We start from the raw sequence: 20,156 nt of genomic DNA on the forward strand, positions 1-20,156 counted from the left end.
TCGAGGGCAGTGTTCTTTCTCTCTTTCATTTTTTGAATCTACAAAGTAGACTAGCTGCTCCCATCTGCAGTCTACCTTGGAGAGATGTGAACATAGATTGTTGGAAGATGACAGGTCTGAGTGAGCTACCATCGCAGCATAGAGGCATTGAAGGCATTCCTGAGACACTGGGTGAGACACTGGGTGACTAGAGGAGCACAGTAGAACACAGGAGGAGGAGAGGGGTTTGCTGTTGTAATTGCATTATTACAAGCATAATAGATAAATAAGGGGATAAATTTACTCTCTTCTGTTCTCCCAGGAAGCACAGATGAGAGAGCTTTTCCATTTTTTTCCAGGCAAGTGTGTACTAGGCTATTTTTATATTATTAATTGACTAATGTCCTCTCCAGTTCTTGTTTACCCTTATTTTGCCCTAAATGGAACACAGTGGGAGGACTGGAGAGGCTTGGAGAACTGCTCCTTTCTAGGGTAGCACACCAGCCCTACCTTTCAGGCCAGCTGCCTAATCCTACTCCCTGTCCTTCATTCCCTGTTCTACTGCCTTAATAAGTTGATTCGGTGAAATTTCAGTTTTTTTTTTCATTGGAACAAATCTAATGGAAGCTATATGAAACAAGTATAAGTTGTATTCAGGGATTTTATTTTTTTTAACCAAGCACATGCCTGTCTTAGAACTTACTCTGATGAAGGGGTCAGCAGACTAAATCCCACCTGCTGCCTGTTTCCATACTACCCCTAAGCAAAATACGGTTATTACATTTAAAAATGGTTGAAAAAAACCAGAGACTATTTCATGACATTGGAAAATTATAAGAAACTCATAGTGTCTGTAAATACCATTTTATTGGAACACAGCCATACTCGTTTGTTTACTGCTTTCATGCTACAAAGGAGGAGAAATTGTTGTAGATCAGAGAAGACTAAAGAGCCTATGAGGGCTTAAATGAAATATAGTATCCTGGATTGGATCCTGGAACAGAAAAAGGGCATAATGGAAAAAGTAGTGAAATCTAAATAAAGTCTGGCGTTCAGTTAATAATGTACTAATGTTGGTTTCATAGTTTTGCAAATGGACCATGCTAATGTAACATGTTAACATTAAGGGAAATTGGGTGAAGGGTAATGACTTTTCTGTAAGTCTAAAATTATTTCAGAATAAAAAGTTTTATTTAAAAAACGTTCAGGTGGCCCCCTTACCACATCACTAACATTGCATTTAGAAAGCCATCTAATTTTATTAAGAATATTTGTTATTGTCCATTCACATAAAGGTACTATCTTTAATAATGCATCAAAGGGACAACACCTTTATTAACTATTTTAAATGGAAAAGTATTTTTGAACAGTAGTTTGTTGACTTCAAGTTTTGCTTAATATTATTTGTTTTATCCACATCTACAAAGAGTACTATAGAAATAGCCTTATGATACAGCATTATAGTGAAATGCAGAGATATACAGGCTGCCTGTTCAGATTGTACCTCATAGATTTTCTTACCCTCGGCCCTCCTATTGACATGTTCAAAAATTTCAGTGTTATCATTTCACTCATTGAATATTAAGCTCAGAATTGGCTCCCAGGAAATGTGGGAGTGAGGAAGACTGTGGTTTGAATCCTTTCTCCACAGTTCTCCAACTTGGTAACCTTGGATGAGCTACTAAACTTCTTTAAGCCTCAGTTTGACTTCATTATTCCCCAAACTGTTCACTTTACTAGAGGATAGATTTGAAAGCAGTTTGTAAACTATGAAGCACAGTGCAAATTTTTATTGTGAATTTTATCTGCCAGGCATACTGGAATACCTGATTGTCAAAACACCTTTTCTTCTTTCTTGTGACAAATTCTTACAATTTGACTCGGTTTTTCTAGATTTCCTTTAGATTTTTTAGTACTATTGTTTTTTTATAAAATTACTAATGATTACATTGCATAATGCTTTAGAGATGACAGAGCGTTTATATATGCATTAAATTTTAAGTAGAAGGACCTATGTGGCAACACAAGTATGTGTATTTAACTCCTTGCCACTCTCAATTTTCCACTGAGGCCACTCAACCAGTATAAAAGGCAAAACTGGCCCACCGATAGAATTGAGTCAGGCCTAACCAGTTATCTGAAGATTCAAGTTTCCAAGGAGATGATTGGGTTAGAAGCATGTTGGAAGGAATACTGACGTGTGTGTTGTTCTGCTGTTACTTCCTATGGTTGGGTGGCCAGTGCACCTAAGAAGTTTGCCTATTTTCCACCCTTGCTGTTTCTGCTTCTGGAAAAGCTTGGCAATGTCACTAGCCGTCTGTCACACTTGAGGGGGCACCCATGTGCCAGCTTCCTGTAGTCCACCATCCTGCTCGATTACAACATAGGCCTATAGAGTACCCACCCTGCCCATAGCACCTAGGATGATGCCCAACTGTAGGCCTCCCTAGCAACCTCCAAGCAAGACTGTCTTCTTGCAGCATCACTCCTTCAGCATAGCCAAAGAGAATTACCTCTGCCTAACATTTTAGATCATTTACCATAATCAGAGACTTTAAAAAGTGTTATTCTTTTATTTCATATTAGGTTTTAAAAAACGGAACAGAAAATAGTATTATATCCCACATCTCCAAGTGTTTGGAATTTGGACCCATGGTATATGTTCCAAAAAATGAACTGTTTCAGAACATTTAATTGGTAGTTGTGTCAATTATTTAATCTTTTGAACCGAAAAATATTTACTATTACCAAATCTTTATTTAACAGCAAAAGTCACACAAGTCTGAATCAAAAGATGGAAATGAATTGGGTGTAAACAATCATGCAGTACCTAAAAACATTCCCAGAGTAGCTGAGAATGCTGCAGATAAGAATGAAGAACCCTCAAGCAATCATATTCCACATGGGAAAGGTATTACTGTTTTGTTTTGTGTTAATAGGATATTGACTTTTCTAACTCACTTTGAAGTGAACATTTTCAATCATAAAGAATATTGCTTGATTTTAGTTCAGTTATGATTAGGTGTCAGTGTTGTTTCAAATTTGGATCTCTTGATAGAGAAGAAAAAAGAGTAAATTGTTTTAGAGTTACAGCTATGTCCAAAGCAAGACATAAAGATGTGCAGTCAATGTAGCCTATTGCTTTAGAAACTGATTATTACATTCCTTCAAAACACTTTCAATTCATATAAGGGAAAAAAAAGAATTATTGGGGTGTCTGGGTGGCTCAGTCAGTTAAGCGGCCAACTCTGGATTTTGGCTCAAGGACCTGAGATCAAGCTCTGTATTGGGCTCTGCCCTCAGCATGAAGTGTGCTTGAGATTCTCTCCCTCTTCTGTGCCCCTTCCTCTGATCTGTCTGTCTGTCTCTCTCTAGAAGAAATAAATCTTTAAAAAAAGAATTTTATCTTTTGTTACTTGGGCAGAACAAATCAAACGAGGTGGTGATGCAGGAATGCCTGGAATAGAAGAGAATGACCTTGCAAAAGTTGAAGATCTTCCTACTGGTAAGTAAAAGTTATTAGAGTATTTACCCTACTCTCCTTTTGAGTAGAGGTCATAGTCACTTGAGAAAAGTCATAGATCTCTGGAAGATTTATATTTTCTGTTAATTAACTACCCATTAATTGCCAGGACTTGTTTAGGATACAATTGTTTTGGAGAATTTTGCTAAAGCACTTGTTTCTGTGTTGATAAGAATCAACCATATTAGAACATTTTCTTGACTCAGAGTTACTGCTCATGACAGTTACACTATGTTAGAGTCATCTGTGTTTAGTAAAAGTACATATGGCTCATATCTTTGAGACAAGATATGTTCCCAGATTGCTGTGTTGTTGGTGTGCTTTAATATGGCATGGTAATACCCAAGTCCTGTAGACTTGGCTTGTCTTTCAGTTAATTACCCCACACTTTGAATAGTTTATACCCTATTTTTCTTTATCTTCTTTTATGGCCGTTGCTGTTCAGTGTCTGTTTCTTTCTTCATTAATGTGTCTGCTTCTTATACATTTCCACTTGAAGTCACTACTGGTGTTCTAGTCCTGTTCAGTGTTTTTTTTTCTTTGTTTGTTTCTTTTGTTTTCCCCTTGTCTCTTTGTTTTTCTTGCCATTTCTATGTTTCTTTGTTGTCATAGGTACTCCTCCGTGCTGACTCCAATTTATTGTGGTGAAAAACTGGAAGTAACAGCATGTCTTTGATTCTTCTTGGCTATTCTTATTCCTTTTCAACCTGAGGGATCACTTCTGTGGTTATAGGTCATTGTATGTGGCTGAAATTGCTGAGTGTCTGAGGTCCAAATGAATGAATATTAATCCTTTCATTTCTATAGTTTTGTTATCGTCTCACATTCTTTTATGTCTCTTCTTTGGGGTTTCCAATTCACCACAGTACATGCCCCTAAAATAAAGGTAAGGACAAGAGCAATAACAGGAATTTTAAAATGCAGAGTTAGAATGAGCATGATTTGTGAAGTAATGAAGTTATCCAGTGATTCTTTTTTTTTTAAGATTTTATTTATTTATTTGACACAGAGAGAGACAGTGAGAGAGGGAATACAAGCAGGGGGAGTGGGATAGGGAGAAGCAGGCCTTGCAAATGGCAATATTGTGTTCTTTTTGATAGCTGCATAATATTCCTGTGTGTGTGTGTGTGTGTGTGTGTGTGTGTGTGTGTGTGTGTGTGTATACATGAACACCACATCTTCTTTATCCATTCGTCTGTTGATGGACATCTTGGCTCTTTCCATAGTTTGGCTATTGTGGACATTGCTGCTATAAACATCGGGGTGCATGTACCCCTTTGGATCTCTACATTTGTATCTTTGGGGTAAATACCCAGTAGTGCAATTGCTGGGTCGTAGGGTAGCCCTATTTTCAACTTTTTGAGGAACCTCCATACTGTTTTTCAGAGTGGCTGCACCAGCTTGCATTCCCACCAACAGTGTAGGAGGGTTCCCCTTTCTCCGCATCCTTGCCAACATCTGTTGTTTCCTGACTTGTTAATTTTAGCCATTCTGACTGGTGTGAGGTGGTATCTCACTGAGGTTTTGATTTGGATTTCCCTGATGCCGAGCGATGTTCAGCACTTTTTCATGAGTCTGTTGGCCATTTGGATGTCTTCTTTGGAAAAATGTTTCTGTGTGTCTTCTGCCCATGTCTTGATTGGATTATTTGTTCTTTGGGTGTTGAGTTTGATAACTTCCTTATGATTTTGGATCCTAGCCCTTTATCTGATATGTCATTTGCAAATATCTTCTCCCATTCTGTCGGTTGTCTTTTGGTTTTGTTGACTGTTTCCTTTGCTGTGCAAAAGCTTTTTATCTTGAAGCCCCAGTAGTTCATTATTGCCGTTGCTTCCCTTGCCATTGGCGATGTTTGTTTCTAGGAAGAAGTTGCTGCGGCTCAGGTTGAAGAGGTTGCTGTCTGTGTTCTCCTCTAGGATTTTTTTTTTTTTAAAGATCTTATTTATTTATTTGCCAGAGAGAGACACAGCGAGAGAGGGAACACAAGCAGGGGGCGTGGGAGACAGAGAAGCAGGCTTCCCGTGGAGCAGGGAGCCTAATGCGGGGCTCAATCCCAGAACCCTGGGATCATGACCTGAGCTGAAGGCAGATGCTTAACGACTGAGCCACCCAGGCACCCCTCCTCTAGGATTTTGATGGATTTCTGTCTCACATTTAGGTCTTTCAACCCTTTGGAGTCTATTTTTGTGTGTGGTGTAAGGAAATGGTCCAGTTTCATTCTTCTACATGTGGCTGTCCAATTTTCCCAACACCATTTGTTGAAGAGACTGTCTTTTTTCCTTTGGACATTCTTTCCTGCTTTGTCAAAGATTAGTTGACCATAGAGTTGAGGATCCATTTCTGGGCTCTCTATTCTGTTTCACTGATCTATGTGTCTGTTTTGTGCCAGTACCATACTGTCTTGATGATGACAGCTTTGTAATAGAGCTTGAAGTCCGGAATTGTGACACCACCAGCTTTGCCTTTCTTTTACAACATTCCTCTATTTGGGGTCTTTTCTGGTTCCATACAAATTTTAGGATTATTTGTTCCATTTCTTTGAAAAAAGTTGATGGAATTTTGATAGGGATTGCATTAAATGTATAGATTTCTCTAGGTAGCATAGACATTTTCACAATATTTGTTCTTCCAGTCCATGAACATGGAATGATTTTATTTCTTTAAATTTTTTTATTGTTATGTTAATCACCATACATTACATCATTAGTTTTTGATGTAGTGTTCCGTGATTCATTCTTTGTGCATAACACCCAGTGCACCACGCAGAATGTGCCATCTTTAATACCCATCACGAGGCTAACCCATCCCCCCACCGCCCTCCCCTCTAGAACCCTCAGTTTCTTTTTCAGAGTCCATTGTCTCTCATGGTTCATCTCCCCCTCCGATTCCCCCCTTTCATTGTTCCCCTCCTGCTATCTTCTTTTTTTTTTTCTTAAGATATATTGCATTATTTGTTTCAGAGGTACAGATCTGTGATTCAACAGACTTGCACAATTCACAGCGCTCACCATAGCACATACCCTCCCCAATGTCTATCACCCAGCCACCCCATCCCTCCCACCCCCCACCAGTCCAGCAACACTCAGTTTGTTTTCTGAGATTAAGAATTCCTCATATCAGTGAGGTCATATGATACATGTCTTTCTCTGATTGACTTATTTCACTCAGCATAACACCCTACAGTTCCATCCAAGTCATTGCATTTTTATTTATTTATTTATTTATTTTATTATGTTAATCACCATACATTACATCATTAGTTTTTGATGTAGTGTTCCATGATTCATTGTTTGTGCATAACACCCAATGCTCCACGCAGAATGTGCCCTCTTTAATACCCATCACCAGGCTAACCCATCCCTCCACCCTCCTCCCCTGTAGAACCCTCAGTTTCTTTTTCAGAGTCCATCGTCTCTCATGGTTCGTCTCCCCCTCCAACTCACTCCCCTTCATTCTTCCCCTCCTGCTATCTTCTTCTTTTTCTTTTTTCTTAACATATGTTGCATTATTTGTTTTAGAAGTGTAGATCTGTGATTCAACAGTGTGCATCCAAGTCATTGCAAATGGCAAGATCTCATTCCTTTTGATGGCTGCATAATATTTCATTGTATATATACACACCACATCTTCTTTATCCATTCATCTATCGATGGACATCTTGGCTCTTTCCACAGTTTGGCTGTTGTGGACATTGCTGCTATAAACATCGGGGTGCACGTACCCCTTTGGATTCCTACATTTGTATCCTTCGGGTAAATACACAGTAGTGCAATTGCTGGATCGTATGGTAGCTCTATTTTCAACTTTTTGAGGAACCTCCATAGTGTTTTCCAGAGGGGTTGCACCAGCTTGCATTTCCACTAGTGTAGGAGGGTTCCCCTTTCTCCGCATCCCCGCCAACATGTGTCGTTTCCTGACTTGTTAATTTTAGCCATTCTGACTGGTGTGAGGTGGTATCTCATTGAGGTTTTGATTTGGATTTCCCTGATGTGGAGCGATGTTGAGCACTTTTTCATGTGTCTGTTGGCCATTTGGATGTCTTCTTTGGAAAAATGTCTGTTCATGTCTTCTGCCCATGTCTTGATTGGATTATTTGTTCTTTGGGTGTTGAGTTTGATAACTTCCTTATAGATTTTGATTCCTAGCCCTTTATCTGATATGTCACTTGCAAATATCTTCTCCCATTCTATCGGTTGTCTTTTGGTTTTCTTGACTGTTTCTTTGGCTGTGCAAAAGCTTTTTATCTTTATGAAGTCCCAATAGTTCATTTTTGCCCTTGCTTCTCTTGCCATTGGCGATGTTTCTAGGAAGAAGTTGCTGCGGGCTGAGGTCGAAGAGGTTGCTGCCTGTGTTCTCCTTTAGGATTTTGATGGACTCTTGTCTCACGTTTAGGTCTTTCAGGCATTTGGAGTCTATTTTTGTGTGTGGTGTAAGGAAATGGTCCAGTTTCATTCTTCTGCATGTGGCTGTCCAATTTTCCCAACACCATTTGTTGAACAGACTGTCTTTTTTCCACTGGACATTCTTTCCTGCTTTGTGAAAGATGAGTTGACCATAGAGTTGAGGGTGTATTTCTGGGCTCTCTATTCTGTTCCATTGATCTATGTGTCTGTTTTTGTGCCAGTACCATACTGTCTTGATGATGACAGCTTTGTAATAGAGCTGGAAGTCTGGAATTGTGATGCCACCAGCTTTACTTTTCTTTTTCAACATTCCTCTGGCTATTCGGGGTCTTTTCTGGTTCCATACAAATTTTAGGATTATTTGTTCCATTTCTTTGAAAAACGTGGATGGTATTTTGATGGGGATTGCATTGAATGTGTGGGTTGCTCTAGGTAGCATTGACATCTTCACAATATTTGATCTTCCAATCCATGAACATGGAACGTTTTTCCATTTCTTTGTGTCTTCCTCAATTTCTTTCATGAGTATTTTAGTTTTCTGAGTACAGATCATTTGCCTCTTTGATTAGATTTATTCCTAGGTATCTTATGGTTTTGGGTGCAGTTGTAAATGGGATTAACTCCTTAATTTCTCTTTTTTCTGTCTTGTTGTTGGTGTATAGAAATGCCACTGATTTCTGTGCATTGATTTTATATCGTGCCACTTTACTGAATTCCTGTATGAGTTCTAGCAGTTTTGGGGTGGAGTCTTTTGGGTTTTCCACATAAAGTATCATGTCATCTGTAAAGAGTGAGAGTTTGACTTCTTTGCCGATTTGGATGCCTTTGATTTCTTTTTGTTGTCTGATTGCTGAGGCTAGGACTTCTAATACTATGTTGAATAGCAGTGGTGATAGTGAGCATTCCTGCCGCGTTCCTGACCTTGGGGGAAAAGTTTTCAGTTTTTCCCCATTGAGAATGATATTTGCTGTGGTTTTTTCATAGAAGGCTTTTATGATATTGAGGTATGTACCCTCTATCCCTACACTGAAGAGTTTTAATCAAGAAAGGATGCTGTACTTTGTCAAATGCTTTTTCTGCATCTATTGAGAGGATCGTATGATTCTCGTTCTTTCTTTTATTAATGTATTGTATCATGTTGATTGATTTGCGGATGTAGAACCAACCTTGCAGCCCAGGAATAAATCCCACTTGGTCGTGGTGAATAATCCTTTTAATGGACTGTTGGATCCTATTGGCTCGTATTTTGGTGAGAATTTTTGCATCCATGTTCATCAGGGATATTGGTGTATAATTCTCCTTTTTGATGGGGTCTTCGTCTGGTTTTGGGATCAAGGTAATGCTGGCTTCATAAAATGAGTTTGGAAGGTTTGCATCCATTTGTATTCTTTGAAACAGCTTCAGAAGAATAGGTATTAATTTTTCTTTAAATGTTTGGTAGAATTCCCCTGGGAAGCCATCTGGCCCTGGGCTCTTGTTTGTTGGAAGATTTTTGATGACTGCTTCAATTTCCTTAGTGGTTATAGGTCTGTTCAAGTTTTCTATTTCTTCCTGGTTCAGTTTTGATAGTTTATACATCTCTAGGAATACATCCATTTCTTCCAGATTATCTAATTTGCTGGCATATAGTTGCCCACAATATGTTCTTATAATTGTTTGTATTTCTTTGGTGTCGGTTGTGATCTCTCCTCTTTCATTCATGATTTTACTTATTTGGGTCATTTCTCTTTTCTTTCTGATAAGTCTGGCCAGGGGTTTATCAGTCTTATTAATTCTTTCAAGGAACCAGCTCCTAGTTCCGTCGATCCGTTTACTGTTCTTTTCGTTTCTATTTCATTGATTTCTGTTCTGATCTTTATTATTTCTCTTCTCCTCCTGGGTTAGGCTTTATTTGCTGTTCTTTCTCCAGCTCCTTTAGGTGTAGGGTTAGGTTGTGTATTTGAGACCCTTCTTGTTTCTTGAGAAAGGCTTGTATTGCTATATACTTTCCTCTTAGGACTGCCTTTGCTGCATCGCAAAGATTTTGAAGGGTTGTGTTTTCATTTTCATTGGTTTCCATGAATTTTTTTAATTCTTTAATTTCCTGGTTGACCCATTCATTCTTTAGTAGGATGCGCTTTAATCTCCATGTATTTGAGTTCTTTCCGACTTTCCTCTTGTGATTGAGTTCTAGTTTCAAAGCAGTGTGGTCCAAAAATATGCAGGGAATGATCCCAGTGTTTTGGTACTGGTTGCGACCTGATTTTTGACCTAGGATGTGATCAATTCTGGAGAATGTTCAATGGGCACTTGAAAAGAATATGTATTCTGTTGCTTTGCGATGGAATGTTCTGAATATATCTCTGAAGTCCGGTGTGTCTTTTAAAGCCTTTATTTCCTTGTTGATCTTTTGCTTAGATGATCTGTCCATTTCCGTGAGGGGGTGTTAAAGTCCCCTGGTATTATCGTATTGTTGTCGATGTATTTCTTTGATTTTGTTATTAATTGGCTTATATAATTGGCTGCTCCCATGTTAAGGACATCAATGTTTACAATTGTTAGATCTTCTTGTTGGATAGACCCTTTAAGTAGGACATATTGTCCTTCTTCATCTCTTATTATAGTCTTTGGTTTAAAATCTAATTTATCTGATATAAGGATTGCCACCCCAGCTTTCTTTTGATGTCCATTAGCATGGTAAATGATTTTCCACCCCCTCACTTTCAATCTGGAGGTGTCTTTGGGTCTAAAATGATTCTCTTGCAGGCAGTATATCAGGGGGTCTTGTTTTTTAATCCAATCTGATAGCTTTTTTTGATAGTGTCTTTTGATTGGGGTTTTTAGCCCATTTATATTACGGGTAACCATTGAAAGATATGAATTTAGTGCCATTGTATTGGCTGTTACTGTATATTGTCTCTATTCCTTTCTGATCTATGTTACTTTTAGGCTCTCTCTTGGCTTAGAGGACCCCTGTCCATATTTCTTGTACGGTTGGTTTCGTGTTTGCAAATTCTTTTAGTTTTTGTTTGTCTTGGAAGATTTTTATCTCTCTTTCTATTTTCAGTGATAGCCTAGCTGGATATAGTATCCTGGGCTGCATATTTTTCTTTTTTCGTGGTCTGCATATAACATGCCAGTCCTTTCTGGCCTGCCAGGTCTCTGTGGATAGGTCTGCTGCCAATCTAATGTTTCTACCATTGTAGGTTACAGACCTCTTGTCCCAAACTGCTTTCAGGATTTTCTCTTTGTCTCTGAGACTTGTGAGTTTTACTATTAGATGTGGGGGTGTTGACTTATTTTTATTGATTTTGAGGGGTTTCTCTGTGCCTCCTGGATTTTGATGCCTGTTTCCTTCCCCAAATTAGGGAAGTTCTCTGCTATAATTTGTTCAAATATACCTTCTGCCTCTCTCTCTGCTTCTGGGATCCCAATTATTCTAAAATTGTTTCTTCTTATGGTATCACTTATCTCTCGAATTCTGCCCTCATGATTCAGTAGTTGTTTATCTCTCTTTTTCTCAGCTTCTTTATTGTCTGTCATTTAGTCTTCTTTATCAGTAATTCTCTTTTCTGCCTCACTTATCCTAGCAGTTAGAGCCTCCAGTTTTGATTGCACCTCATTAATAGCCTTTTGATTTTGACTTGGTTAGGTTTTAGTTCTTTTATTTCTCCATAAAGGTACTCTCTAGTATCTTCCATGCCTTTTTTCAAGCCCAGCTAGTATCTTTATAATCGTCATTCTGAATTCTAGTTACATCTTACTAATGTCTGTATTGATTAGGTCCCTGGTAGTCAGTACTGCCTCTTGTCCTTTTTTTTAGGTGAGTTTTTCCATTTTGTCATTTTGTCTAGAGGAGAGTAGATGAATGAGAGAATAAAATGGTAACGGGGTAACAACGTCCCCAGAAAAATGTACACTAAGCAAATCAGAAGAGACCTAAAACCAGGGGGAAAAGAAAGGGAAAGAAAGAAAGAAAAAAAAAATATGATCAGGCTGATGAATAGATCAGAGTCACCCACTAGATTTGGGGCATATTTCAGTCTGTTAGAAGAAACTGCCTCCCAAAATTTTAAAGAAAGAAAAACTTATATATGTACAAAAATAAGGGTAAATACAATGAAGTGATGGAATATGACTGTAAAGATGAAAAGTATAAAAGAGTTTATAAAAGGAATTGATAAGAAGTTGGTTGAAAAAAGAAAGAAGGGAAATTAAAAAAAAAACAAGGGAGAGAATGTGATCAGGATGGAGACTAGAACAACGCCATATACTAGAGTTTAGGGTACCTTTTAGTCTGTTAGAATAAACTGTATCCCAAAATTTTAAAGAGAAAACAACTTATACATGTATTAAAAATAAGGTTAACTACAATGAAGGAATAGAATATGGTTCTAAAAATGAAAATTAAAAAAGATTTTAAAAAAAGGGATTGATAAGATTTTGGTTGAAAAGGGAAAAAGAAAAATTAAAAAAAAGAAACAGATAAAAATAAGGAAAATTTTAAAAATTAACTTTGAAAGACTAAAGAATCCTGAGAAAAAATGAATTCTGTGTGCTGTTTTCCCCTAGTGTTGGAATTCTGCTGTTGTCATTGATCGATAAACTTGTTCTTGCCTGGCTGTTCTTGCTGATCTTCTTGGGGGGGGGTTTGCCTGTTGCAGTGATTTTCAAATGTCTTTGCTGGAGGCGGAATTGCACCGCCCTTGCCAGAGGCAAGGGGCTAAGTACTCTGGCTAAGAGCCAGAGGCTAAGTAATCTGCTTGGGTTTGCTCTTGGTAGCTTTTGTTCCCTGAAAGCTTTCCCTACAGCTTAAAGGGGGAGAATGAAAATGGCGGCCTCCTAATCTCTGGTCCCGGAGGAGCCAACAGCTCAGGGCCCCACTCCTCAGTGAGTCCTCAGAGAAAAGGCAGTGAATCACTCCGGTCTCCCCGGTCTCTGGCCGCACTCTGTGCTCACCTGGCCTGTGACTGAGCGCTTCTGTCTGTGGCACATGACCCCATTTGGAGTCTCCAAACCCAGCAGATTCCTGTGGTGCACTGCTCCTCCCTGGGGAGGAAGGGGTGTCTCCCCGGATCTGCCACTTGTTGGGTCCCTGTTTCCAGAAAGTGGTCGCTTTTCTGTTCAGAGAGTTGCTGCTATTGTTTTCTTTGATCTCCTGTTGAGTTTGTAGGTGTTCAGAATGGTTTGATACCTATCTAACTGAATTCCTGGGACCAGACGAAATTTAGGTCTCCTACTCCTCTGCCATCTTGCTCCTCCCAGACCATGTATTATTATTCTGAATTTTGCAGCACTTACTTTGGTCCTAGACTTACTGAGCTTTAAGCTTGATTAATCTCTTTTACATTGTTCTTGTTCATTTTTTAAGTTTCACCCAAAGTTTTTCCAAGGATAAACTGCAGGTTTTTAGTGTATAGAAGCGCCCTGTTGAGATATATGAGCAAGGGTTGTTTACCTGCTTGCATGCATTTATTTTTGATGTCATATATATACACAAAAATATATTTGCATTGAAATTTATAATTTTTAACCTCTTTTGTGCATAGTTTTTAAGTTAAAATTTTGTTATTGCTACTTTAAATGTGTAGTGTCTCAATTTATTTTCTCATTGGTCCACTATCATAATTTAATAGCTGGCCACCAAGGAATTCCAGAGTTAGAGTTAAATGAAATGGAAATGCAGAAGGTCTTAAAGATCTTATCTTGAGCATTTTTAGGTATATTGTGCTTATCAGACAGTGGTTTTATATATGTCTTTCATACATGAACCACTTTAGTAGGGCAAAAATCCTATCTTGCTGCTTCTGCTTGATTAAAAAAAGCATACAACCATTTCATTAGAATGAATAGGGATGAACAATGCTACTTTTGATGAGATGCCAACAAATTCATGTCTGATTTTTATAGTATGAATTTGCCATGTTGATTCATATAACAGTTGCAGCACTGTAGCTTAGAACTGGGAGGAACGCCAAAAAATGTATACATTTTATGTAAATTTAGGATTAATGCCAAAAATATTTATATGTAGACACTGTCTACACTGTTATGGCTGATTAGAGGCCTGTCTTTTGACTTAATTTTTCTTTATATTTGATTTTCTGTAATGAAAATGATATGCTCTGATGTTGTCTTTTGGGGGCACTTATTAATGCTTGGTGTTCTCTGAGTTTCCTGGACCTGCAGTTTAGTGTCTGACATTAATTTGGGGAAATTCTCTATCATTATTGTTTCAAGTATTTCTTCTGTTCTTTTCTTTGTTCTCCTTCTAGTATTCCCATTATGCATATGTTATACATTTTGTAGTTGTCTGAGATATTCTGTTATTTTTTCACCATTATTCTCTTTGCTTTTCAGTTTTTGAGGATTCTGTTGATCCTCTAGCTCAGAGCTTCTTTCCTCAGCTGTGTCCAGTCTACTAATAAGCCCATCAAAGGCACTCTTCCTTGCCGTTGTGTTTTTTTATCTCTAACATTTCTTTTTGGTTCTTTCTGGGATTTCCATCTCTCTACTTACATTGGCTCTTTGTTCTTGTATGCTGTGTACTTTATCCATTAGAGTCTTTAGCACATTAATCAGAGTTGTTTTAAATTCCTGGTCTGGGATAATTCCTTCTTTGATGCTAGTTCTGTCTCTTCAAATTGTGCTTTTTTGCCTTTTGGTATGACTTGGAGTTTTCTGTTGATAGTCAGACATGATGTATGAGGTAATAGTTACTGCTGTAAGTAGGCCTTTAGTAATGTGTTAGTGAGGTGTGAGGTAGTGAAGACTATGAAGTGTTCTTTAGTCCTATGATTTCTATTCTTTTAGAGCGAGTCTGTGCCTCTGGTCTGTGAACTTGACAAGCTTTTTCAGTTTTTTTCCTTTCCCTTAGGTGGGACAGGATGGCTAGAGTGGGCTGAAGTTGGGTATTTTTCTAATTAAGGCCACTTAGGCTCTGATAATACCCTAGCAAATTAGGCTCTGTTTACCTAGTTTCCCCCGGGGGCAGGCCTTGTTAAGAACAAAGTGCTCTCGTGTATTTCAGAATGGTTCCTTTTCCCTTCCTCTTGCCTGAGGGGATTTTTTCCCCCCCACTACTTACTATGGGAATATAGTTGAGCTGGAGGTGAATCTCACAATATTGTGAGGAGCCTCCTTATGACTGGGTCCCCCTGGAATTTTTAACTCTCTCAATTATCCACACTAAGGCTTCAATGAGTTGTCCACACTGCACATCAGTTACAGTTCAGGTTTTCCTGCCTGGCACTGGTTCCAGTGGCCGTTTCTGCACATGAGTCTCTTTTGTAAGCTGTGACTTACTGTATTCACCTTTCTGTCTCTCTGTTCTTAGGGACAGTGGTCTGCCCTGTGTCCTCTTCTCTCCTATACAGAAGACTTGTTGATTTTTCAGCCTGTTTAGCTTTTTACTTATTATGATAGTGTGGCAACTCCTAAGCTCCTTACATGTGGAACCAGAAACCGGAAGTCCTCTGGATTAATTTTTGAGCCTCATTAAACTGTTGGTGCTTTGCTTTGAAAATCATTGTTTATAACAGATACCCTTAATTATTTAGGTTATGTATCTTGAGTATAAAGATTATTTTGATATAGTAACTGGTGAAAAGAAACTTTGAGCTGTGTAGTCAGTCAGATGCAAACGGAAAGGAAAGCTATGTCATGTCTTTGTACCTTGAGCTCCTAGTATGATGCCTTACACGTAACAAGGTCCCAGGAAATGTGTATGCTTGAATTACCAGAATATCCTTAGTGATGGGGCAGTGGTATCTGGAAACAAACTGCCAGGACTCAAACCCATGGCTCCCATCTTTTAATAGGTGTGTGACGACCATTTATTTGCTCTTATCCTTATCTATGGAGTAGGATAACAACAGTTCCAACCTCATAGTGTGAATATGAGATTTAAATGTAAAGCACGTAGAACAGTGCCTGGCATATAGCAACTGCTATATAAATCTTAGTTACAATTGTTATTATTATGATTATTGCATATCATTAGAAACATATTTGTTATCTTCTTGTCATTCCTTTTACTGAGTGTTGTCTTTTTCTCTCTGAAGTGGTCTGTGCCAAAATTCTTAATGCCTGTGCAAGTTCTGGTGTATATGTGGAGTCCCTAATGGCTGTAGATGCAGTAACCCCACAGCAGAAGTAGAGAAAAGAACACATCCTTGTCATTTTAAAATAGATGTCTACGTGTTGTTTTATTTGTGATAGCCAAGGCTATACTAGAAACTATAACAGAGCAGGGCTGAACTGTCTTAAAATGTAGCTCTGAAACAGGCAAGAGGTATATAGCATGTGCCTATTATTAACATGACGTTTCAGCTTCTGAGCTCCCCAAACCATACAGCCACATCTCAGTGGGTTTTGTTTGTTTTTAATGTTGATTTGAGCTAGTCACCAAGATTTTATAGGAGTCTTATAATTTAACCCGTTACCAGACACTTACCTGGGTATTTATCTTTATGCTGTTTTAGGCACCTGTTATGTTAGACAGTTACATATTTATATCACTAGTTTTTAATCTTTTTTAGATTAAAAAACATTCCAAACATATAATAAAACAAAATGATATAATGAATAGCCAAGTACCTACATCTCCGCAAAAGAAAGCCACAAAAATAACATTACATTTTGCCACATTTGTTTCAGATATTTCTGTTATTGATGTTATTATTAAAGAAATAAAACATTACTGATAAGTTGAAGCATCCTTGTGTACCCTCCAGATCCTATTCCTGTCTCTTCTTCCCCAGAGGTAACTACTATGCTGAGATTGGTGTGTATCAATTTCCATACATGTTTTTAGGCTTTTACTGCATTTGTAAACATCTATAAAACTATAAAGTATTGTTTTGTTTGCTGCCTTAAACTGTAAATAAATAGTGTCTTATTGTGTATATTATTCTATAACTTGTTTTTTTCCCCCTCAGTTTTATGCTTTTGCGACTTAGCCATGTCATACCCATGGCTTTTTAACAGTTACATTTATTTCATTGTATAAATATACCATGATTTATTATTTGCATATAATAAACATTAGGACTGCTTTTAGTTTTTTGCTATTTCAGATAATACCACAGTGGATGTTCTTGTTTATGTCTTCTTATGCATATGAGAGTCTCTAGATACTAATATTTAAGTAGTATATTGAGTTACAAAGGTGAGCCTGCTACTGCTAGAAAACATGACTAGGGATCTAACTGTCCCAGGCCCTCCTCAGTCACTGAGAGTTGAGGAGATCAATAGCTCAGCACAATGGTTGCAAAACTGTGTACAAGAGTATGAACTTAAAAGTAGAATTCTTGCATCATAGAATATCTTTAACTTCAGTAATATCAATTTACACTTCTGCTGGTAATATATGAAAGTTTCTGGTTATCCACATCCTCACTAACATTTGGGTTTGCTGTACTTTAATTTTTTGGCAATCTGACAGTTATGATCATACTATCTTATTTCAACTTAAATATGCCGTGGTACTAGTGATATTAAGCATCCCTTCAGATGTTAACCATTTTGGTTGCCACCTTCTATGAATTACCTGTTAATCATTTTTGCCAAATTTTCTATTGGATTGTTGGTATTTTCCTTATTTATCTTTAAGAGTCCTTTAGGAGAATGTAATCCTCCTCCATGTCATGCGTATCAACAGAGAGAAAAATCTTATTTCTTACTTGGAAACTTTTTTCTAGTTTTAAGATCCAGTTAACCTCATAGTAAAAATTGCCTCTAATGATTTACTTTGGGGAAAATCCTGATAGATACAAAGATTTTTACATACCTGAACAATTGGAAGTTCTTTTCTGATTAATAACTTAGAAAAAGTTACACCTTTTGGTTTATAAATGCATATTAGATAGAGCTGCTTTATTTATAAAATTAATATTTTGGAATAGAGGCTTTTGGCCTTGGCTGTGTATTAGAATCACTGGGGAGTTAAAATAAAATTATGCCTGGGTCCCACTCCAGAGATTTTGATATGTTTGGTCTGAGATGCAGCTTGGGCACTGAATGTGTAAGTGTTCCTTAGGTGATTGTATTATGTAACTAAGGTTGAAAACAACTTTTCTTGGAGGAATATTCTAGATCTACACTGTCTAATATAGTAGCCACTGGTCACATGTATTTATTTAATTTCATTTCACTTAAATAGAACTAAAAAATCAGTTCCTCAGTCAAACTAGTGCTTCAAGTGCTTAATGGTTGCCTGTGGGTAGTGGCTACTATCCTGGACAGCACAAGTACAGAACATTTTCATCATTGCAGAAAGTTCTGTTGAATACTGCTGCTCTAGATGGTAATAGTGATTACCCTTGGGAAAGAAGACTGAGGACAGAGATAAAAAGGTGACTTAGTTTTCATCATACAGTCTTTAGAACTTTTTGGATTTTGGTTTCAAAATTTCATAAGGTAAATTTCATAAATTACCTATTTAAAAATAAATAATTTTTTAAAAATTAAGGAGAAGTAATTATAGTGGTATTTGAGAGGAGAAAAAATAAAATATTATTTTTTTTTTTAAGATTTTATTTATCCATTTGACAGAGAGCACAAGCAGAGGCAGTGGCAGGCAGAAGGAGAGGGAGAAGCAGGCTCCCTGCTGAGTGAAGAGCCTGACGTGGAGCTCTATCCCAGGACCCTTGGACCATGACCTGAGCAGAAGGCAGATGCCCAACCAACTGAGCCACCCAGCTGCCCCAGAAAAGCTTATGTTTTAAGAAGAAACATAAGGGTGCCTGGGTGACTCAGTTGGTTAGGTGTCCAACTCTTGATTTTGGTTCAGGTCATGCTTGGGGGCTTGAGATCCACTCCTGCATCAGGCTCTGCACTGAGCGTGGAGCCTGCTTGAGATTCTCTCTCCCTTTCCCTCTGCCCTTCCTCCCCTTTCCTTTTCTAAAAATAAATAAGTAAATAAAAATAAATAAAGAAGCAATGTAGTAGTTATTATTTTGATTAAGATTCTTTCTCTGATGGTTAGAGCTTTTAGAGGAAATATCTAAATTTATAAAAATACATTAAAAGGTTTTTGTTTTTTAATTTTATTTTATTATGTTAGTCACCATACAATACCTCATTAATTTTTGATGTAGTGTTCCATGATTCATTGTTTTCATATAACACCCAGTGCTCAATGCACTAAGTGACCTCCTTAATACCCATCACCGGGCTAACCCATTCCCCCACCTCCTTTCCCTCTAAAGTCCTCAGTTTGTTTCTCAGAGTCCATAGTCTCGTGGTTCATCTCTCCCTCTGATTCCCCCCCCATTGTTCCCTTCCTTCTCCTAATGTCCTCCATGCTATTCCTTATGTTCCACAAATAAGTGAAACTGTATGATAATTGACTTTCTCTGCTTGACTTATTTCACTTAGCATCATCTCCTCCAGTCCCATCCATGTTGATGTAAAAGTTGGGTATTCATCCTTTCTGATGGCTGAGTAATATTCCATTGTATATATGGACCACATCTTCTTTATCTATTCCTCTGTTGAAGGGCATCTCGGCTCTTTCCACAGTTTGGCTGTTGTGGACATTGCTGCCATGAACATCGGGTTGCATATGACCCTTCTTTTCACTACATCTGTGTCTTTGGGGGTAAATAACCGTAGTGCAATTGCTGGGTCATAGGGTAGCTCTGTTTTTAATTTTTTGAGGCACCTCCACACTCTTTTCCAAAGTGGCTGTACCAACTTGCATTCCCATCAACAGTGTGAGAGGGTTCCCCTTTCTCCACAACCTCTCCAACATTTGTTGTCTCTTGCCTTGTCAATTTTTGCCATTCTAACTGGTGTAAGGTGGTATCTCAATGTGGTTTTGATTTGAATTTCCCTGATGGCTAATGATGATGAACATTTTTTCATGTGTCTTTAGCTATTTGTATGTCTTCTTCAGAGAAGTGTCTGTTCATGTCTTTTGCCCATTTTTTTATTTGATTATTTGTTTTTTGGGTGTTGAGTTTGAGAAGTTCTTTATAGATCTTCGATACCAGCCCTTTATCTGTAGTGTCATTTGCAAATATCTTCTCCCATTCTGTGGGTTGCCCCTTTGTTTTGTTGACTGTTTCCTTTGCTATTCAGAAGCTTTTTATTTTGATGAAGTCTCAAAAGTTCATTTTTGCTTTTGTTTCACTAGCCTTTGGAGATGAATCTTGAAAGAAGTTGCTCTGGCCGATGTCAAAGAGGTTCTCCTCTAGGATTTTGATGGATTCCTGTCTCACATTGAGGTCTTTCATCCATTTTGAGTTTATCTTTGTGTCTGTTGTTAG

The 20,156-nt window shown here is 37.9% G+C and overlaps 1 protein-coding gene across 7 annotated transcripts in view; it reads left to right on the forward strand.

Annotated features, from left to right (window-relative positions):
* GOLM2 (golgi membrane protein 2) overlaps positions 1-20,156 on the forward strand; it is a 126,477-nt gene that overhangs the window by 45,847 nt on the left and 60,474 nt on the right. For 5 of the 7 annotated variants that reach the window (XR_012373604.1, XM_073876924.1, XM_073876925.1 and 2 more), the window contains exons 5-7: positions 2,746-2,890; positions 3,404-3,484; positions 9,065-9,154. Coding sequence is in view for 6 of the 7 variants with exons in the window: in XM_073876924.1 (XP_073733025.1) it covers positions 2,746-2,890; positions 3,404-3,484; positions 9,065-9,154 (316 nt within the window). In the remaining variant the exon portion in view is untranslated. The remainder of the gene's footprint in view (positions 1-2,745; positions 2,891-3,403; positions 3,485-9,064; positions 9,155-20,156) is intronic. The other 2 variants (XM_025884200.2, XM_025884201.2) reach the window with 1 other exon arrangement.

Source organism: Callorhinus ursinus, unplaced genomic scaffold (assembly GCF_003265705.2).
Source record: "Callorhinus ursinus isolate GAN/ISIS: 27379988/994484 unplaced genomic scaffold, GSC_fseal_2.0 scaffold25, whole genome shotgun sequence".
NCBI lineage: Eukaryota > Metazoa > Chordata > Mammalia > Carnivora > Otariidae > Callorhinus > Callorhinus ursinus.